At 40.8% G+C, this 22,736-nt stretch overlaps 1 protein-coding gene across 1 annotated transcript; it reads right to left on the bottom strand.

The window, feature by feature from the left end:
• Window positions 1-1,760: 1,760 nt before the first annotated feature.
• LOC129245266 (uncharacterized) lies at window positions 1,761-22,417 on the bottom strand. Its single transcript, XM_054883340.1, has 6 exons — window positions 22,196-22,417; window positions 20,274-22,051; window positions 14,093-14,359; window positions 13,955-14,028; window positions 11,843-11,898; window positions 1,761-11,775 (listed from the first exon to the last, which is right to left on the bottom strand). Exons 2-6 carry the CDS (start codon window positions 21,978-21,980, stop codon window positions 1,829-1,831), a joined length of 12,051 nt encoding a protein of 4,016 aa, XP_054739315.1. The 5' UTR covers window positions 21,981-22,051; window positions 22,196-22,417; the 3' UTR covers window positions 1,761-1,828.
• Between the last annotated feature and the right edge of the window lie 319 nt (window positions 22,418-22,736).

Here is a 22,736-nt window from a genome sequence, read left to right as displayed (position 1 = left end):
AAGTACTTTCCCCACTTGCGTGGACTTCTACACCCGGAACCACCCTCCAATTGCCTATTACTAGCAGCAAATTGCGCAATTCAATTATCTACTGCTTCTCTTTGTATTTTTTCATATCATTAATAATAATTGAACAAAGCAAAAATACTAAAATATTCCACCAAACCAATTTTATAAAGAAAAACTTTTCGACAGTCCTGACAGCTGATTGCCAATTTTGCAGCTAATCGGCCATAGGTGAGCCAAGGCGAATCTATTAAAGGGGGTGTTGGTAAATAAGCTGATTTGTTTTTTTTTCTTTCGCCGTGTCCATGTGGCTGTCAGCTCAGAATGAAACAAGACGAATTCATTATTAATTTTCTAGTTTCCCAATACTTTGCTTTGACAACCAAACGTACAGAACATTGTTGTCTGTCTAGTGCCACCACCTTTAATGAATACACCTTGAAATTGAAATTGAAATTTGAACAGGTCGAGCCAAGGAGCACCTGGAGACTTGGTTGCTCCTAGAACACTCAGGCTAAAAAGCCCATTGTATTTAAAGCTCTGGAAAGAGGGTAGATAGTCAAGGAGGGAAGGAGAGATAGAGACTGAGGTAGTTAGTCCTGTGAGAATTTTCCAGATTCTTTGGCAAATCTGTAAATATCCTCCAGTTTTAGAGAACGAATATTACTCATTCTCATGACATCGAAACCCAATACTCGTAGTCGCGCTCTAGCAAAGGCAGGACACTCACAGAGAAAGTGCTTAGTGCTATCTGCCTCCTCTAAGCACAACAAGCACATTGGGTCCTCAATGATTCCAATGGTGGTCATATGCTGACCCCATGGGCTGTGTCCTGTAATGATACCGACCATCAACCGAACGTGAGTGGTGTCCTGGAACCCATATAAGTACAAGCCTGTTTTGTCTTGCGACAGAATTATGCTTCTTCTTATATTCTTGAACAATCTTTGAGGTTTGCTTAGCGTTCTCCAGGGCGTTCAGTGCAGCCTGAATGTCACTGAAAACTTCAATCTTTTCCCCGCTATACCTCCTCTCGATTATCGATTCGGCTACTTTCAGAATGGCAAAAACTTCCGTTTGGAAAACAGTTGCCATTTCCCCCATAGTATAGTGATACTTATTAGTATCGTTGAAGTACCATCCAGCTCCAGACTTTATTTCATTCTTGGACCCATCAGCAAAGAAAATATCCATCAAACCTCCCTGAATGCATTCTGGATTGCTCCATTGTTGACGCAATGGAAATCTGACATCAAATTTCCTTCCAAATGAAATTGTGGGTATCAGGTGGTCTTTAGGTGCCAAAAACAGTGGATACTGCTCAGATAACAACTTAAAGATTTCTCTGTGTCCCGAAGTTAGAATACGCCTTGATGTGAACGTACTTTTATGATGTGTTGCCATTCAATTTTGTATCTGTAGTGTGCCCTTTGGCCGACACTTCGTCCTAAAGATCGCTGAGTTATCGTTTTGTGGTCTTCTTTAATTCAGTGTTCCATATTGTGATATTAGTTGCATGCCTCGAATGCACCCCATTATACCCACCACACTTTGCACCCACTTTTATAAATAGAAACTCCGAATATATGTACATATGTATGTGTTAAAAAATTATATAGTATATAATGGTAGATTTATTAAATATATGTGGCAATTACGCATGCTTATTATAGATATACATACACATAATATTAGAGATAAAACATTGATATGCCTCAATGATATGTAAGAAAAAAATATTGCATTCTTTTATATACATACATACATACATATGTACGTATACATACGTATTTTGGCATGCCTTTACAATTTGCAAGCGTAGTTAGTTTTTGACAGTTTTAAAAAATTTATGTTCGTTCGTGTTTCTTGTGTGTTGGAATGCACCTTCTTTGATTTTGTGTATAGCACAAGTTGTAGATGGAACCGTTTTATATTCACTACGGTATAGGGTTGTGGATGAAGCTCCATCCATTCCTAGAGAAATAGACGATTGATTCACATTCCTGCGGGTTACACTTCTCTCGGAATGTTTACTGTATGAGGGAAATTCGATGCCACCAGTCGACGACATTTTGTGAACACTGCAAGACTTCGAAGCCTGATCTCTGCTTTGTGTTTGGCCAATTGTGCTGTAGTGGCGACGTTCACTCGCCATTAATGAGCTGTTGTCTTGCTCTCTATTCTGTCTGTGTATGCTACTGTAACTTTGGCGTTCGCTTGGGAAAACAGAACTGGACGGCTCCTCGTGCAAATTTAAAATACTCTTCCTATGAATTTTACCATTCGATGTCAAGCTACCCAATTGATTTGATTCATTTGAAATATTTTTCCTGTGAAATACTGAATTCGTAATGTTTGTGTCGGCAGTGAAGTCGCTTCTGCGATGATGAAAATGTTTGGATACAGTGGCAGCTGAAGAACTGGATGAAGTTTTTGTTGATGCACTTTCAACAGTCGTGGACTGATGATTTGTGGAATGTGCTTGGTCCGAAATATTCTTAACCGAGGAGGCAGAGTTCAAGTTGCTTAATGTACCACCATGCATTCCAAGCTTACACTGCGTGGAATGTGTTTGGCCAGTGACATTTTCCCCAACTGCAGTTGATAGTATTCTTTCTGATGTGCTTCCTAATTTAGTCGATTTGCTTTGTGTGGAAGAGTATCTTTGATCGGAAGTATTAAGGATAGCAGAATCCGTAAATTTGTTCTGATTCGTAAAACGATTTTCTTTTACAGAAACAGCTTCGTCATGTTTGTTTTCAATTTGTTTGGAAGAGTACCTTTGATCAGAAGTGTTAAGGATAGCAGAATCCGTAAATTTGTTTTGTTTCGTGAAACGATTTTCTTTTACAGAAATAGCTTCGTCATGTTTGTTTTCAATATTGACAATATTTTTAACATTGTTGGTTTTTGCAATATTTTCAATAACGTTAACTCTTCCTTGCCGTCTAACATATTCGGTTTCTGGTTCTTTTTTGACCCTACCTCCTATTACCGTAGTCACCTTTTTCGTAGACACAACCACCAAACCATCAACAGGTTTTTCTGAATTTAATTTATCAGCAGGGACAGCTTGTTTGCCAGATACAAAGCTCATTTGATTTGTTGTCTTCAAAATGGTATTATCCTCTCCAAGAGATATTGACGATTTGTTATGTGTGTACTTCGTTCTCGAAGTCTTCTGCACAACTTTGGAAGTGTCCAATGTAGAACTTTGCTTTTCGTTATAATCATCCCTTCTTGAAATTTGAAGATTTCCCTCAAGTTTAAGATTGTCTACTGGGCGTTTGACAACCACCTTTTCAATAGTAGTTTTAATATGTTTAGAATCTGTCTTGTCTGTAGATGAAATGTACATTTGTCCTTCGGGTTTGAGATTATCCTCCGGTTTCACTTGCTTCGGCCGCTCTACAGTCTGATATTTCGGCCGTTCTTTAGTGTAAAAATCACCTTCAACTTTAAGGTTGCCTCGCGGTACAACCTTTTCCGGTCTTTTGACATTTATGTGTTTTTGCTTTTCTGTAAAAGTCATCTCGCCCTCCATTCGAAGATTATCCTTATGAATGACTCGTGTCACTTTATCAGCTGGTTTGTATCCTGGCTTATCTGGGACGTAGAATTCTCCCTCTGGCCTCAAATTATCTTCATATTTAACTGGGGATGACTTGTCGGCAGGTTGGAATTTAGGTTTCTTCGGAGTATGAAACACACCCTCTGGCTTTAGATTATCAGAGGGCTTAATTTGTTCAGGCCTACTGACATATTCGTATTTTTCCGTTTCCGAAAATGTCATTTCACCTTCCATATGCAAATTATCTTTTCTCGTGATACGTTTTGTTTTTTCAGCAGGCTTAAATGAGACTTTTTCTGGTACGGTAAACTCACCCTCCATTCTTAAATTATCTTCAGGCTTTTTGACTAGTGGACGTTCACCTGGCTTGTACGACTGCTTCTCTACTTTATAAAATTCTCCTTCCGGTTTCAAGTTATCTATTGGTTTTATTTGATCAGGTCTTTTCACAAACTCATATCTTTGTTTCTCATTAAATATAAATTCCCCTTCAGTTCGAAGATTGTCTTTCCTTATAACGCGCTGTACCTTTTCAGCTGGTTTAAATACAGTTTTCCCTGGCAAAATTAACTCTCCTTCCGGCTTAAGGTTATCCTCTGGCTTCTTCTGCGTAGGGCGTTCAGCCGGCTTATATTCTTGCTTGTCGGGAGTGTAAAACTCACCTTCCGGCCGCAAGTTGTCTGCGTGTCTTACTTGAGTTGGGCGCTCCCCTGGCTGGAATTTAGGTTTCTCTGGAGAATAGAATTCACCTTCTGGTCTCAAATTATCCTCTGGCTTTTTCTGACTTGGGCGTTCTCCCGGCTTGTATCCCGGTTTCTCAGGAGTGTAAAATTCGCCCTCTGGTCGAAGGTTATCTTCCGGCTTCCTCTGAGTCGGTCGCTCTGCCGGCTTGAATCCTGGCTTATCAGGAGTGTAAAACTCGCCTTCCGGTCGCAAGTTGTCTGCGTGTCTTACTTGAGTTGGGCGCTCGCCTGGCTGGAATTTCGGTTTCTCTGGAGAATAGAATTCCCCCTCTGGTCTCAAATTATCTTCTGGCTTCTTCTGTGTAGGGCGTTCAGCCGGTTTGTATCCCTGTTTCTCAGGAGTGTAAAATTCTCCCTCTGGTCTCAAATTATCTTCCGGCTTCTTTTGAGTCGGTCGCTCTGCCGGCTTGAATCCTGGCTTATCAGGAGTGTAAAATTCACCTTCCGGTCGCAAGTTGTCTGCGTGTCTTACTTGAGTTGGGCGCTCGCCTGGCTGGAACTTCGGTTTCTCTGGAGAATAGAATTCACCCTCTGGTCTCAAATTATCTTCTGGCTTCTTCTGTGTAGGGCGCTCAGCCGGCTTGAATCCTGGTTTCTCAGGAGTGTAAAATTCTCCCTCTGGTCGAAGGTTATCTTCCGGCTTTTTCTGAGTCGGTCGTTCTGCCGGCTTGAATCCTGGCTTATCAGGAGTGTAAAACTCACCTTCCGGTCGCAAGTTGTCTGCGTGTCTTACTTGAGTTGGGCGTTCCCCTGGCTGGAACTTCGGTTTCTCTGGAGAATAGAATTCACCCTCTGGTCTCAAATTATCTTCTGGCTTCTTCTGTATAGGGCGTTCAGCCGGTTTGTATCCCTGTTTCTCAGGAGTGTAAAATTCTCCCTCTGGTCGAAGGTTATCTTCCGGCTTCTTCTGAGTCGGGCGTTCTGCCGGCTTGAATCCTGGCTTATCAGGAGTGTAGAACTCACCTTCCGGCCGCAAGTTGTCTGCGTGTCTTACTTGAGTTGGGCGCTCCCCTGGCTGGAACTTCGGCTTTTCTGGGGAATAGAATTCACCCTCTGGTCTCAAGTTATCCTCCGGCTTTTTCTGGGTTGGGCGCTCTGCCGGTTTGTATCCGGGTTTCTCGGGAGTATAAAACTCACCTTCCGGCTTTAGGTTATCGGAGGGCTTAACTTGATCGGGTCTGACTACAAATTGATATTCTTCTTTAGTTTCGAAAGTCATCTCTCCTTCTGATCGTAAATTATCTTTCCGTATTATTCGTTCCGTTCTTTCAGCTGGTTTAAACGGACTCTTTTCTGGCACCATGAATTCACCCTCTGGTCTCAAATTATCTTCGGGCTTTTTCTGAGTTGGGCGTTCTGCTGGCCTATATCCTGGTTTCTCAGGAGTATAGAATTCGCCTTCTGGTTTTAGGTTATCTTCCCGCCTGATTTGTAATGGTTTCTCTGCTGGTTGATATTTCGGCTTCTCGGGAGTATAAAATTCTCCTTCCGGCTTAAGGTTATCGGAAGGCTTGACTTGATCGGGTCTGACGACAAATTGATATTCTTCTTTAGTTTCGAAAATCATCTCTCCTTCTGATCGTAAATTATCTTTCCGTATTATTCGTTCCGTTCTTTCAGCTGGTTTAAACGGACTCTTTTCTGGCACCATGAATTCACCCTCTGGTCTCAAGTTATCTTCTGGCCTTTTCTGGGTTGGACGTTCTGCTGGCCTATATCCCGGTTTCTCAGGAGTATAGAATTCGCCTTCTGGTTTTAAGTTATCTTCCCGCCTGATTTGTATTGGTTTCTCTGCTGGTTGATATTTCGGCTTCTCGGGAGTATAGAACTCTCCTTCCGGCTTAAGGTTATCGGAGGGCTTAACTTGATCGGGTCTGACGACAAACTGATATTCTTCTTTAGTTTCGAAAATCATCTCTCCTTCTGATCGTAAATTATCTTTCCGTATTATTTGCTCCGTTCTTTCAGCTGGTTTAAACGGACTCTTTTCTGGCACCATGAATTCACCCTCTGGTCTCAAATTATCTTCGGGCTTTTTCTGAGTTGGGCGTTCCGCTGGTCTATATCCTGGTTTTTCGGGAGTGTAAAATTCGCCCTCTGGTCTCAAATTATCTTCTGGTTTCTTCTGAGTCGGTCGCTCTGCCGGCTTGAAACCTGGTTTATCAGGAGTGTAAAACTCACCTTCCGGTCGCAAGTTATCTGCGTGTCTTACTTGAGTCGGCCGCTCACCAGGCTGGAATTTCGGTTTCTCTGGAGAATAGAATTCACCCTCTGGTCTCAAATTATCTTCTGGCCTTTTCTGCGTCGGACGTTCGGCCGGCTTGAATCCTGGTTTCTCGGGAGTGTAAAATTCTCCTTCTGGTCGAAGATTATCTTCTGGCTTTTTCTGAGTTGGGCGTTCTGCTGGTCTATATCCTGGTTTTTCGGGAGTGTAAAATTCGCCCTCTGGTCTCAAATTATCTTCCGGCTTCTTTTGAGTCGGTCGCTCTGCCGGCTTGAATCCTGGCTTATCAGGAGTGTAAAACTCACCTTCCGGTCGCAAGTTATCTGCGTGTCTTACTTGAGTCGGCCGCTCACCAGGCTGGAATTTCGGTTTCTCTGGAGAATAGAATTCACCCTCTGGTCTCAAATTATCTTCTGGCCTTTTCTGAGTTGGACGTTCGGCCGGCTTGAATCCTGGTTTCTCGGGAGTGTAAAATTCTCCTTCTGGTCGAAGATTATCTTCTGGCCTTTTCTGAGTTGGGCGTTCTGCTGGCCTATATCCCGGTTTCTCAGGAGTATAGAATTCGCCTTCTGGTTTTAGGTTATCTTCCCGCCTGATTTGTAATGGTTTCTCTGCTGGTTGATATTTCGGCTTCTCGGGAGTATAAAATTCTCCTTCCGGCTTTAGGTTATCGGAAGGCTTGACTTGATCGGGTCTGACGACAAATTGATATTCTTCTTTAGTTTCGAAAGTCATCTCTCCTTCTGATCGTAAATTATCTTTCCGTATTATTCGTTCCGTTCTTTCAGCTGGTTTAAACGGACTCTTTTCTGGCACCATGAATTCACCCTCTGGTCTCAAATTATCTTCGGGCTTTTTCTGAGTTGGGCGTTCTGCTGGCCTATATCCTGGTTTCTCAGGAGTATAGAATTCGCCTTCTGGTTTTAGGTTATCTTCCCGCCTGATTTGTAATGGTTTCTCTGCTGGTTGATATTTCGGCTTCTCGGGAGTATAAAATTCTCCTTCCGGCTTAAGGTTATCGGAAGGCTTGACTTGATCGGGTCTGACGACAAATTGATATTCTTCTTTAGTTTCGAAAATCATCTCTCCTTCTGATCGTAAATTATCTTTCCGTATTATTCGTTCCGTTCTTTCAGCTGGTTTAAACGGACTCTTTTCTGGCACCATGAATTCACCCTCTGGTCTCAAATTATCTTCGGGCTTTTTCTGAGTTGGGCGTTCTGCTGGTCTATATCCTGGTTTTTCGGGAGTGTAAAATTCGCCCTCTGGTCTCAAATTATCTTCTGGTTTCTTCTGTGTCGGTCGCTCTGCCGGCGTGAAACCTGGTTTTTCCGGAGTATAAAACTCACCTTCCGGTCGCAAGTTATCTGCGTGTCTTACTTGAGTCGGCCGCTCACCAGGCTGGAATTTCGGTTTCTCTGGAGAATAGAATTCACCCTCTGGTCTCAAATTATCTTCTGGCCTTTTCTGAGTTGGGCGCTCTGCCGGCTTGAATCCTGGTTTTTCAGGAGTGTAAAATTCTCCCTCTGGTCGAAGATTATCTTCTGGCTTTTTCTGAGTTGGGCGTTCTGCTGGTCTATATCCTGGTTTTTCGGGAGTGTAAAATTCTCCCTCTGGTCTTAAATTATCTTCTGGCCTCTTCTGAGTCGGTCGTTCTGTCGGCTTGAATCCTGGTTTTTCAGGAGTGTAAAATTCTCCCTCTGGTCGAAGATTATCTTCTGGCTTTTTCTGAGTTGGGCGTTCTGCTGGCCTATATCCTGGTTTCTCAGGAGTGTAAAATTCTCCCTCTGGTCGAAGGTTATCTTCCGGCTTTTTCTGAGTCGGTCGTTCTGCCGGCTTGAATCCTGGCTTATCAGGAGTGTAAAACTCACCTTCCGGTCGCAAGTTATCTGCGTGTCTTACTTGAGTCGGCCGCTCACCAGGCTGGAATTTCGGTTTCTCTGGAGAATAGAATTCACCCTCTGGTCTCAAGTTATCTTCTGGCCTTTTCTGAGTTGGGCGTTCGGCCGGCTTGAATCCTGGTTTCTCGGGAGTGTAAAATTCGCCCTCTGGTCGAAGGTTATCTTCTGGTTTCTTCTGAGTCGGTCGGTCTGCCGGCGTGAAACCTGGCTTTTCCGGAGTATAAAACTCACCTTCCGGTCGCAAGTTATCAGCGTGTCTTACTTGAGTCGGCCGCTCACCAGGCTGGAATTTCGGTTTCTCTGGAGAATAGAATTCACCCTCTGGTCTCAAGTTATCTTCTGGCCTTTTTTGAGTTGGGCGTTCTGCTGGTCTATATCCTGGTTTTTCGGGAGTGTAAAATTCTCCCTCTGGTCTCAAATTATCTTCCGGCTTCTTCTGAGTCGGTCGCTCTGCCGGCTTGAAACCTGGCTTATCCGGAGCATAAAACTCACCTTCCGGTCGCAAGTTATCTGCGTGTCTTACTTGAGTCGGCCGCTCACCAGGCTGGAACTTCGGTTTCTCTGGAGTGTAAAATTCTCCTTCTGGTCTCAAATTATCTTCCGGCCTTTTCTGAGTTGGGCGTTCTGCCGGCTTGAATCCTGGTTTTTCGGGAGTGTAAAATTCGCCCTCTGGTCTCAAATTATCCTCCGGCTTCTTCTGAGTCGGGCGCTCTGCCGGCTTGAAACCTGGTTTTTCAGGAGTGTAAAATTCTCCCTCTGGTCGAAGATTATCTTCTGGCTTTTTCTGAGTTGGGCGTTCTGCTGGCCTATATCCTGGTTTCTCAGGAGTGTAAAATTCTCCCTCTGGTCGAAGGTTATCTTCCGGCTTTTTCTGAGTTGGGCGTTCTGCCGGCTTGAATCCTGGCTTATCAGGAGTGTAAAACTCACCTTCCGGTCGCAAGTTATCTGCGTGTCTTACTTGAGTCGGCCGGTCACCAGGCTGGAATTTCGGTTTCTCTGGAGAATAGAATTCACCCTCTGGCCGCAAGTTATCCTCTGGCCTTTTCTGAGTTGGGCGTTCAGCTGGCCTATATCCTGGTTTCTCAGGAGTATAGAATTCGCCTTCTGGTTTTAAGTTATCTTCCCGCCTGATTTGTAATGGTTTCTCTGCTGGTTGATATTTCGGCTTTTCGGGAGTATAGAACTCGCCTTCCGGCTTAAGGTTATCGGAGGGCTTAACTTGATCGGGTCTGACTGCAAATTGATATTCTTCTTTAGTTTCGAAAATCATTTCTCCTTCTGATCGTAAATTATCTTTCCGTATTATTCGTTCCGTTCTTTCAGCTGGTTTAAACGGACTCTTTTCTGGCACCATGAATTCACCCTCTGGTCTCAAATTATCTTCGGGCTTTTTCTGAGTTGGGCGTTCTGCTGGTCTATATCCTGGTTTCTCGGGAGTGTAAAATTCTCCCTCTGGTCGAAGATTATCTTCCGGCTTCTTCTGAGTCGGTCGCTCTGCCGGCTTGAATCCTGGTTTCTCGGGAGTGTAAAACTCACCTTCGGGTCGCAAGTTATCTGCGTGTCTTACTTGAGTTGGCCGCTCACCAGGCTGGAATTTCGGTTTCTCTGGAGAATAGAATTCACCCTCTGGTCTCAAGTTATCTTCTGGCCTTTTCTGAGTTGGGCGCTCTGCCGGCTTGAATCCTGGTTTTTCAGGAGTGTAAAATTCTCCCTCTGGTCGAAGATTATCTTCTGGCTTTTTCTGAGTTGGGCGTTCTGCTGGTCTATATCCTGGTCTTTCAGGGGAGTAAAATTCACCCTCAGGCCTCAAATTATCCTCCGGTTTTTTCTGAGTTGGGCGCTCTGCTGGTTGGTATCCTGGTTTCTCCGGTGTGTAAAACTCACCTTCTGGTCGCAAGTTATCTGCGTGTCTTACTTGAGTTGGGCGCTCCCCAGGCTGAAACTTTGGTTTATCTGGAGAATAGAATTCACCCTCTGGTCGAAGATTATCTTCTGGCCTTTTCTGAGTTGGGCGTTCTGCCGGCTTGAATCCTGGTTTCTCGGGAGTGTAAAATTCTCCCTCTGGTCGGAGGTTATCTTCTGGCTTCTTCTGAGTCGGTCGCTCTGCCGGCTTGAAGCCTGGTTTTTCCGGAGTATAAAACTCTCCTTCCGGTCGCAAGTTATCTGCGTGTCTTACTTGAGTTGGACGTTCTCCTGGCTGGAACTTCGGTTTCTCTGGAGAATAAAATTCACCCTCTGGTCTCAAATTATCCTGTGGTTTCGTCTGTGTCGGTCGATCTGCTGGTCTATATCCTGGTTTTTCAGGGGAATAAAATTCACCCTCTGGTCTCAAGTTATCCTCTGGCCTTTTCTGAGTTGGGCGTTCTGCTGGTCTAAATCCTGGTTTTTCGGGAGTGTAAAATTCGCCCTCTGGTCTCAAATTATCTTCCGGCTTCTTCTGAGTCGGTCGCTCTGCCGGCTTGAATCCTGGTTTCTCGGGAGTGTAAAACTCACCTTCCGGTCGCAAGTTATCTGCATGCCTTACTTGAGTTGGGCGTTCACCTGGCTGGAACTTCGATTTCTCTGGAGAATAGAATTCGCCCTCAGGTTTCAAATTGTCTTCCGGTTTTTTCTGAGTTGGACGTTCTGCCGGTTTGTAACCAGGTTTCTCTGGTGTATAAAATTCTCCTTCCGGTCTTAGATTATCGGTGGGCTTAACTTGTTCAGGTCTACTTACGAACTGATATGTTTCTTTTGATTCGAATGTCATTTCGCCCTCTGTTCGAAGATTATCTCGTCTTGTTATTTGAGTCGGCCGCTCTGCTGGCTCGTAAGGAGTCTTTTCAGGTATCGTAAATTCGCCCTCCGGTTTTAAATTGTCTTCTGGTCGCTTTTGTATTGGGCGTTCCGATGGCTGGTAGCCGACTTTTTCAGGTGTGTAAAAGTCTCCCTCAGGCTTTAAATTGTCTTTATGTTTTACTTGAGTGGGCTGTTCAACTGGTTGGTATTTTGGTTTTTCTGGTACATAAAATTCACCTTCAGGTTTGAGATTGTCGATGGGTTTAACTTGTTGAGGTCTAGTTGCATACTGATACTCTTCTACTTCTGTAAAGGTCATTTCTCCTTCAGTACGTAGATTGTCTTTTCTAGTTACTAGTGTTCTTCTCTCTGTTGGCTGGAATGGAATTTTCTCGGGAATCACAAATTCCCCTTCAGGTTTTAAATTGTCCACGGGTTTCACTAAAGTGGCTGGGCCTACATGGTCATATAATAGTTTTAAACGAGATTCTTCTAGGTCTTTTTTAGACCAAGTGTTAGAACGTATTCGTGTTTGAGATTCATCCAACAAATCTGTAAATATTGAAGTGGTTGTCTTAACTCAAGGCAAATAGGTTATTTGTATATTTGATTGACTCACCTATTGTTTCCAAGATTGTATCTGTTTGCTTTACACTTGAAGCGCAATGATGGCGACTGAAATGAAAAAATTACAAATATTCAATTTGTGTAGTAAAAGCAATTAAAGTAAAAATTTTCGCATAAGAAACTGGTTTGGTTTGTATCGGCAGTATTTCTAACGGTTCATGAAGACTGAAGCTCTAGATATGACAAAAAAAAAAATGCTAAAAACAGCAGCCATTTCAATTTCGCTTATTGGATGTTATGTTCTCCAAGGCATTTCGGATATATCTAATATGTTATGATCTGTCATGGGGCTTCCAATTTTCTCAGTATTGTCTACAATTTCATCATCATCATTAAAAGATAAATATGCAGATTTAACACTATTGGACTACTTCTTGTAGAGTTATTGGAAGTCATTGTTCCATGTGAATAAACTTTCATGCTTTAAAAGGCAATACGAGTATTCAACGCGCTATTCATGGCATACAACTCGATATAGCGGAAGAAGTGCTCAAAAATTGGTTTCGTCGGATTGGTTTCAGCCATAAAAGCCGTGGAGGCCTTTTGAACGATTGTGCTTCGCATTGAATAAATGATTCAATAATAAGTGTCTTTTTTTTTTTAAACCACATCACACTTAATGGAAAATGGAAAAATTAAATATTGTTGCTAATGGGATCAAATCACGAGTGAAGTGAGGTGAACTTTATACAGATCTCTCTATACGCACACTGGAGTTTGAGGAGCGTGCCAGGGCAATCTTTCCAAGAAGGCAAGGCTGTTACCTCTGTCTTCACTGATGGCTCCAAGATGGAATCGGGAGTCGGATCAGGGGTTTTCTTAAAACAGACAATTTATAAATTTCCTTAAAACTGCCGAAAACTGTTGGTGTGTTTTAGCCAGTAAAGACTTCTGCAGGCATGCAGAACGCTTAGGGAACGCGAGAGCCAGGCAGATATCAATCTTTTTTTCGCTAATCAAACTGCGATCAAGGCACTGACGACGCCATGGTGCAGATCCAAATTTGTTAACTCCTTTAAGGAGAAGAATAAATTTCTTGGGTGTGCAGGTAACATTTCTCCGATCTGGGTTCCAGGATATAAAAAGTAGAGGGAAATCAAATTACTGATGAAGTTTGCTAGGAAAGGGTTGACGAAAATGGTTTCAGAGGTCTCCCACCCGGTCATCGTCATGCCCCCAAACTTTTTTTAAAGTCGCATTGGACAACTTATTTCTCAGGAAAGCACAGATCGGATGGAGCTCCATTTCTTCGTTTGGTATTTCGAAAACCCTTTGGCCCAAGTACAAAAAATGCAGGGCACAGGTAGTTCGGAGGACTCCTCGCCAATCGATTCCCAGACTCATAGCTGTGTTTACCGATCATTGAACAATCGGCACTCAAGCAGAAAAGCTGGGTTTACCCTTTAATCCCCATTGCTGAAGCTGTGGAGACCTTTCAGAAAAGGAGACTGTTGAGCACTTTCTCTGTAAATGTCCGGGCTTGGCAGCCAGGCGGTTAAGGACACTGGGTGCTCCGTTCTTCGACAGCCTGTGGCAGTGCGCTAACCTTAATCCTATCAATCTTCCCATTACATCACCAGCTCTGGCTGGTTGTAGATATCTGCCCGTTGGAGGTCTCATAATGGTATCAAAACGGCGCTTTAGTGCTACTTGGGGAATGCTAGACAAGTACTTTAACCATCTCACCTACCTACCTACCAAGCGTAGAAGGATTTGACTTCTTTTAATATTCCTATTTAGCGAAGGCTAACTGGAGTAAGAAGAAACTGGCGCTCTTTGTTTATTTTTATCCAAATTAAGGAGTATTAAATTTATGATCGACCAGAAGGACAATAGCTTTTGTCACATATATGTTTGTTGTTGCTTTTGTATATAAATAAATAAATATAAGTAGAACAACTAAGCATACGCCTGTGCATATAAATATTCGCGTTCTAAAAAAATTCTAACTCCTGAGTGAATGCATTTAATAGCCCCAGTTTGAAAGTAAATCATTTATAACACACAATTTCCGCCACAATTGGTTACGCTACTTGAATTAGTGAACTGAAGTACATATTTAGATACAAATGTATGCAGAAGAAAACTTAAGAACTTAACTTACCCGCAGGTGCAAATTTCGCAAATACACATTTCCGTATGCTTTGAACCAAACGATCCCTTTTGATCGACTCCACGCTGTTAAAATAAATGGTTAAGTGTTTGATATAGTTACTATAGTAGTTTTCTATGTAAGTCTTACGATTCTTGAGTCATTTGAAGTCAGCCTCTCTTTCCTAACCTCATCAACTTCGTCGTAAACATTTGTGACAACATCCTTCCTTTTTGATGTGTTAGTACGTTCATTGGTTATATTTTCACTGTCTTCTGTTATTTCCACATTCTTTTCGATTTCTACATATTCGTCTATAAATATTGTCTTTTTAGGCGCTTCAACTATTCGCTCAATAACATCAGTGTGGGTTTTTTCGTCTAGTACCCGCCAGTCATTCAGGCTAGCATCAAATATCTGAAAGAAGAAATCGAGAAAGGCTTAAGATTAGTATTTGGAGTAAATAAAGCAGAGTTAAAGAAGTTTAAGAAATTGGTAATAATAACCCGGATCCATTAATGCCTTTTTTATTGCTATAAGAAAAAATATTTTTTTATCGTTTTCCAAAGAACACTGGACCTCTAGATGCCCTCCCATTATATTAAACACTGCTTTCAACGGCTGACATGACATTTTATAAAAATCTGAGGTTACGAAAGAAAAATATCTGCCGTTCGGAGTCGGCTTGAAACTGTAGGTCCCTCCATTTGTGGAACAACATCAAGACGCACGCCACAAATAGGAGGAGATCGGCCAAACACCTAACGGAAATGTACGCGCCATTTAGTTAGTTATTTATTTTATTAGTTAAAAAGCTTTCCAAATGTTATCGATTTTTCAAACACAAATTCGTTCTATTGCTAAAGACGTATATTTTATAAACTACAGAGTGAAATTTGGTACGAATTCAATTTGAAATAAAGAAAAAAAAGGAAAAAAGGTCAATGGGTACAGATGAAATAAGATCAATATTAGGGACATTTTATAATTACTAGGATGTTCAATAAGTTATGCGGTTCGATAAGAGAGAGCGTTGCTCTTAGCCTATTTTTTTTTAGTTATGTTATTCAAATGAACGGTTGTGAAGTTTCATTTCAACCTGTCAATTCATTCTTTGTACAGGTTAATTTAGGTCAAGTTGGTAGTCGGTCTCTACGACCAACTCACTTAGACCTTGTAATACCACTGTGCGTCACCGAAACCTAATTTATTTTTCATTGTGGAACCATTTTATGGCCCTTCTGAAACGCGGATTGGTCCCATCCCCACGCCAGACGGTTCCGTAAGAGAATTGAAAAAATATTTACCTAGAAAACCTGCTCTGCTAAGGCTGGACAATTGCAAAGGAAGTGCTCAACTGTTACTTCCTTTTCCTCATCTCTACAACTTCTACAATATTCATGGAAGAAAACTCCTTATCTCAAACAATGTCTGCCAAATAGCCCATGACCGGTTATATGAATAAGCCACGACCTTCGAGATATCCTCTCTTGAAAGGCTAAGTCTTTTGTCTTTTTCTTATTTATTTGCAGCCAAGTAGCCTAGCTGTTACGCATGTATCTTCATTTCTCCATGCCCTATTGGCCTCTTGGATAACGTCATTCTTAATTATTAATTTGCTCGTGGCCACAGGCAAACGGAAAATTAGGTTTTTCGCAATTAGCCTAAAACAAATTGAGATGGACTAAAATTAATCTTGAATTCCTATACTCTTTAGGCCGTTGTACCACTAGTTACCCAAAGGGTGGTTCCTTTTTGGGTCATGCCGTAATTGAGTTTCTGTGGAAGCGCGGCTTCTTCCTCAAATAGTTCATAAGGCCTGTCTGATGTACAATTGGCTAAGATAGATCTGGCGGAGGGAGTAAACCCTGTTAAAAAATCTTCCTAATCCAAGGTGTCATGCGACCCGTGCCTGTTGGGTGGTTTGCAGTCAGGGCGTTTTTCCGACTGAACTTTATTCATGAAGCCTTAAAATGGTTAGAGATAAACAGAATATCATCATAAGATATCTGCATTCTATCAGACAGCCAAGCTGCCTTATGAGCCCTGGATGCATTCCAAATAACATTAAGGAGTGTCTTACATTGTCGCCAATCTCTTAATGAGATGGCTAAACAATATCGTATTATCTTATGCTGGTTTCCTTGCCACAGAGATATACCAGAGAACTGTAGGGCTGACCAACTTGCAAGAGAAGGTACCTGTATGCCAAAAATAAGCCATTTTATAGGGGTAGCTCTCGCAACTTGCCACTTGTTATTAAAGACGCATTAATCAGTTCTGTAAATCAAAGATGGATTAGTGCCAATACCTGTGAAATTGCTAGGCGAACATGGCCAAGGCTAAATCTACGTCTCTCCAAGAATATTATAAAATTGAGTAGACTTCAAATTGGGATCTTAGTAGGGGCCCTCACAGGACATTGTCTTATAGGAAATCATGCAAGGAGATTAGGCGTTTACACGCAAGATTTCTGTCGTAGCTGCAGAAATGAGGAGGAGTTGGAAACAATTCAACACCTTTTTTGCACAGGCTCAGCTCTAGCCAGAAGCAGGAACCGATATTTAAGATCCTACTTCTTAACGAATATAGATAATCTAAGATGGTCTAAGTCGCATCACTGTCTCTATGCGCCATGCGGTTGCCGAACCTAACCAACCTAACCTAACATGAGTTTAGGCCTTTCGCTTCGGCCTTATACAAGGTGGCGCAAAATTAATAATCGTTTTGTTTTTAAATACATACCTTATTTCAAAGAAAATGATTTTGTGTAATGGAAATCTTTATCTTGGCCTTTACCCGCTCCATTGCTTGTCTGTTTGTGTACTGCAGCTGTTTAGTTTACAAGTGTCAAATATTACTAACGTACGACGCCATTTCCAAATATTACTAATCTTCCGATAGAGGGACTAATTTTGCGCCACCTTGTATTAACGAATAGTATAAATTTAAGTAAAAGTATGTATGCACATACAAACTTACATACAAACATCTTTAATACTTCTCAAAATGCTCAAAAATTTTATCATTGCCGCTTCTGCATTCCAAAACAATTTTGTGACTCAAATGTATGACAACATAACGTACATATATATGTGTGTGCGTTTACTTGCCTGACATATGTATGTATGCATGTGTGTATGTATGTGCATGTGCCCTCCTGAATACATACATACATATGTTTAAGTATGCACGAGTATGTTACGAAAACATGTGAATATGCTTAAATACCGGTGGCTTCGGCCCCTCAAAGTGAGAGATAAGGCCCAAAACGGCATTCCTTATATAACATGGAATCAGTGCTGCCGAGACGGCTAGAAAAAATGTGCGATAGTATGTATCACTTAATTTGTTTATGCTAATCAAAATATGAATTTTGAAGAAAATTGTCAAAATTAAAAACAAAAAATAGTCCGATTGAATAAATATTTGTTTTTAGTATTGGGTGACGATTTCACATAGATTTTGCATAAATTTCGTAGGGGCAAGAATCATTACTCGTATACTTGCTCAAACTACTATTAATTCCTACCCCTACGATTTCTTCTAATACACACCGAGCTACAAAATTATAAACATAGAACTATGTTTCTACTAAATATTTTAAATGTTCATCAAAGCTTTCAACTTTCTATGCAGAATTTTTCTATAACAAAGTGAATTTTAGTATAACAAAGTGAACGTTTTAAGTGACTACAAAATACCGCTGATTTTTAGTAATTTTTTTTCGCAGATATGTAACTTGTTTTCTTCTACTTATATACAATATATTCAAAGTGTATGCTGTAATTTCGGTATACGAAAGATCAAGCTAAACTCGTTTTGTATACATTTTGAAAGCATTATATTCTCAACAGTTTCTAACGCAAGGTTTATTCATCTACTAATTAATTTTTAATTAATTTAAATTCGCAAATATTGGCTCTGCAGCCGCAAAGCTATGAGGGAAGCATAGTAAATTAAAAACGTATGCAATCTGCTCAAATGCATTTCTGTTAGACTTAGTTGACCCTAACCTGCTTCAAAATTTCGATGGATTAATGAATTGAATGTTTGCTTCAAATTTTCAAATCAAAATCAAATTATACGAATTTTCACTTTTTGTGCCTCTTTAAAATACATCAAAACTTATGCTACACCTAAAATTTAAACATCTAGCGAAATGAGCGAAAAATAAAGTACCATATCTTTTGCAAATTGGCAAAAATTCGCAAAAAACGTCTCACTTTTGAAGTACTCGTATACGGAGCAAAGCGGCAGCACTGCATGGAATGTGAAAATGTTTATACAATAACAATATTATATATATGTAAGTAAGTGCGCGTATTTGTATTTAGCTCTCTATTATTTAGCTTTTACTTGCTTCTTTATGAGAGCATAACCAAGTTGACGCTCACCTGCTCTGTGTACAGGTATGAAACAATTCTCTTGAAACAAGTAGTAGTAAGAATTTATTTTTCTCTGAGCCAAAAAGCTGCCTATTGATACATGCATACATAAGTACATTAGGGTGTCTTTTATTTTTTATGCACTCGTATATGCCTCCATTTGTGAGAATAAATTATGATTTACACCATGATTTGCGGTAGGAAGAATTAGGCCTAACGAAGCCAAATGTGTATGGTTATAATAATATTATTAAGGGATTATATTTTGCTGCCGTTGTGGCCTAGAGTATTTTTCCGTGACATATAGTTAGTTTGTTCAAAGCCATTCTTCCCAAGACATATTCATTTTTTTGTTTTGCATTTGCGTGTTTGTTACTGATTCAAAGCTACTAATTTGCCTTAGAAGCATGCTTATATTGAGCGAGTTTCTTAAAACTGTATGACAACAACAAACCGCATATGATTTTTTTTAAATTAATTTGTGTGTCATGCCTTGCCTTCTCCTTTATTTTGATGTTTTATTTGTTAACAGGGATCGATGGTACCTCACTAGATATTACTAGAAAGTGGATATTACTTGAAGAAGTAGATCAAGCTTAGTTGCATTTTTTAAAAAGAATTTTGAACTTGATTTTGAACTTCTTTTAGAAACTGGCTTTCTAATTTATCCTTTGAATTAATTACATATATATATATATATATATATATTTGAAAATATATATATATATAAAATTAAAAAAAAAAATATATATATATAATTCGCGCGTACACCCTTTTTTAGGTGTTTGATCGAGCTCTTCCTCCTATGTGTTGTGTGCGTCTTGATGTTATTCCACAAATGGAGGCACCTACAACTTCAAGACGACTCCAAACGGTAAATATTTTTTATGCTTTTTTATGACAGAAATACACTCGGCGGTTTGCTATAGCCTGACGAGGGGTGACCGCTATTCGAAAAAACTTTTTCTTCGTGTTGGTGTTTCCCCGAGACTCGAACCTACGTTCTCCCTGAATTCCGAATGGTAGTCACGCACCAATCCATTCGGCTACGGCGGCCGCCGTTACTTACAACTTCACCTAAAACATATTCATATGACCTTATTTGATTATGATGCTAATACTCGTAGATTGCCACATGAATTCTCAGAAATTATCCTACAAAGACAAATATTTTGAGCAAAAGCAGTTCACGACTTAGACAGAGAATTAAACTTAAATCTGACTTACGACATTTCAGATTGAAGGCTATGAAATACTAACATAGATGCAACTGTGTGCACGACGCACAAACAGAGATTGTGTGAAAGAGCGTTGAAAAGTACTTGCACATACAAGGACCTTGATCATCATATTGGTAAAAGCTATTTCAACGATGCGGTTCAAAATTATAAAATATCGTGGGTTTTGAAGACCAAATGCGGTCTTATTTACCTCGGAGGCCCCAAAAATTTAAACGGCTGTATTTGTAACTCAAACGAATTAGAATACATAGCACACTTCTTAGGTAGGTGCCCTATTTTGAAACAATCAGACAACATGTAGACCAAGAGGAAGTTAAAATACATTGAATGGAGTTGGTTCAGGCGGTTGGAATAATCTAGTTGAGTTTATCACTAGTGCTTTGAAACAAAAAAGATCGTGAACTGCATTGTAAACGAATATAATTCAGCTTTGCGCATTTTATTTGAAACAAATTTGGCTTTCAATGCCAATTGAATTGGCACCCACTTGGGTCGATGTCGATATTCGTTATAAATAGTTTTTAAGATATTTGTGTATATTACCATAATAAAGAAAATAATCTATCTAAAAAAATCTAGTAATAGATAGCCATACAATTTTTCCAAAAATCCAAATGTTTCTTATAAAAATCCAAAGGGTACCCTAATGAATGCGCAAATTGTATATACGGGCATACATATTTATACATAAGTAATAATTACCTTTGTTACTTCGGTCGTTGTTGTTATGTTCGCCACATCAGTATTGTCTTTTTCGATTTCGCGAACAATGTCGTTTGGCACGAAAGCTTTTGCGTCCACAAACGATTTCTCTTCAACAACTTTCCACTCCCCACTTGTGGTGTCATACACTTTGGTTGTGTATGTGGTCGTCGTTGTATTGATGACATCATCAACTATTTCAGGGTAGTGTGTATCATGAGCACTGTCCACCGTCTTCTCTTCGATGATTTTCCACTTGTTCGCACGCTGATCGAATATTTTTTTCTTATACGTAATTTTGTATGTCCCATCCGATTCACGACTAACGTAGCGCTCAATAGTTGGATGCTTTTTGTTCGTGGCGCTAATGCCGGTTTTTTCGTTCAACTCTGTCCATCTTTTAGTTTTCACATCGTACACCTCTTTCTTTGACGTGGACTTACTTTTCTTGAGCGAGCTTTGTTCGATTGTTTGCTCAGAGATATTTTGCTCAATTTCCGAAGACGTTTTCGTTGACTTTTTGGACGCTAATTGTTTGCTATTCACGACGTCACTCTTTATTTTCTTATCTATGCTACTCTGTGACGTATTAGCTTGTGTTGAGTAGCTCTGAATTGCAGCGGAGGTGGTGGAATAAGTGTCGTCATTGATTGCTTTCTGTGTGTCTTTTGCGTATACCGTTGAAGTTTTGTTTGGCGGCGCTATTGCTGGTGTTGTTGTACCACCATTAATAACATGACCATCAGTCGTCGAGTACGACGTATAGCTACTGCTGTTCACATCATTTGCTGAAAACTTGTTTGACGATGATGTCATTTCAACATTAGTTGATGTGACTTTGCCCGACTTTGCTGTTTTCGAGGTAGACAACGACGACTTTGAGTTTTCAGTGGACATGTTGGAAAACGTAATTCCTCCATCAATGACCTTACTGCTGCTGCTCATGGACTGCATTTGTGCAAAGTTGGAGCTGCTGATGCTGGTGATTGCACCGGTTTGTGACTGGGAGGATGAGGAATATGCTGTGTTGAAACTGCCAATGTTGGTGCTACTACCGCCTCCAACTACCTCAATGACATCGATCGGCACTGAGAAAACCGGCTCCTTTTTATCACTTTCAAGCAGATCGATGGATGATATAACTTTGGAATTCGAAAAATCGCCTGAGATCTCTTCATAGTATTCTGATTTCTGTTGAAATGAGGATGATGAGGATGATGCATTCGTCGATTTTAAGGTGTCCGTCATTATGGAAACAATTGGCGCAGTATCACCGCCGCCTGCGTTGCTGACTAACTCAAATAGCTGTTCCTGCTGCCCACCTTGCTGCAGTTGCTGTTGCTGCTCTGACCTCGATTCAATGTGGCTGCTGCTGCTGCTGCTGCTGCTCTTGAACAACTGTGTTTGCGATTGCGTACCTGCGTACGTTGTTGACAGCGTCGATTTGCCGCTTGTCGCCGATTCATGGTTTTTTACCTGCTGTGAAGTTTTCGTCCACGCAGGCAACTGTATCGACTGCGATGTTGTAGGAGTCGCCTCCAACACCGTCTTACTGTTTGACGCTGTCTCTGCGCCGGTGTCAGCCGTACGCACCACAGTGGTCGAGGAGGTAGAGGTGAAACTGCTGCTGCTGGCAGCATTTTTACTGTCTCTGCTGCTATGACCACTCACTTGCTGTTGCTTCTTTTTGCTGCCTTTCGAGACCATTTTATCAAGGTTTTAATTGGGAATTTATAACAAAATTAACTGAATGATTTATTAGAATGCAGTCGATATTTCTGAAAAAAAAAATTCGATTCAAGGATTTTCGCGCAAAACAATTCACCGAGCACGCCAATTTTGTTAGGATAAAACTTTTTTTTAATAAATAAAAAATAGCACAAAACACTAGTAAAAAACTTGTATTCCAAGCAAATTCATACCAAAACACACAAGCACAGAATCTGAAACTAACGCTATAAAAATATTCAATGTTTTTTTAGCTCTTCGTTTTTTGTATTTGCTCTATTCTTCTCTTTTTTTATATGGCTATTTTTTAATTGTTGGTTTGCTGGTTAATGCCTTGTTGAATGTGGTAGTGTGTCAGTCGTTTCGTTTTTCGTTTAGAAATCACAATTTTCCGAAGATCGCGTCCAACGCGTAGCAATGCTCAAAGCGAACTGATCATTCAATTTGTGGCTGGAACAACTTTCGACCTCGTCAACTCAACCAGCGCAAAGCGTCGGGTTTAGAAAGCATAGTGGGCTTCAAAATTGCATTCCCCTCCCCTACATGTGCTGCGTTACGAGCAACACTATGTCTAAAAGCACGATCGTTATGTCCCCTCACGTACATACGTACGTATGTAGGTAGAAAACAACAAGTGTAGGCAGCAGCTCAACTTGATTACACACCTAATACACACATGTGCATACAAACATATGTACATAAGAATATACCTATAAATGTATGAACGTTTGCATC

Source organism: Anastrepha obliqua, chromosome 4 (assembly GCF_027943255.1).
Source record: "Anastrepha obliqua isolate idAnaObli1 chromosome 4, idAnaObli1_1.0, whole genome shotgun sequence".
Taxonomy (NCBI): Eukaryota; Metazoa; Arthropoda; class Insecta; order Diptera; family Tephritidae; genus Anastrepha; species Anastrepha obliqua.
The sequence above is the reverse complement of the archived record's forward strand: the minus strand, read 5'-3'. Positions and strand labels throughout refer to the sequence as shown.

What these genes read in the sequence shown, in the direction of transcription:
- LOC129245266 (XM_054883340.1), bottom strand. Translation starts at nt 21,980, where the DNA reads ATGGTCTCGAAAGGCAGCAAAAAGAAGCAACAGCAAGTGAGTGGTCAT. An exon ending in CAACGACCGAAGTAACAAAG is followed by an intron (nt 14,360 to 20,273) that starts GTAATTATTACT and finishes TTCTTCTTTCAG; the next exon opens with ATATTTGATGCTAGCCTGAA. An exon ending in TACAATCTTGGAAACAATAG is followed by an intron (nt 11,776 to 11,842) that starts GTGAGTCAATCA and finishes CAATATTTACAG; the next exon opens with ATTTGTTGGATGAATCTCAA.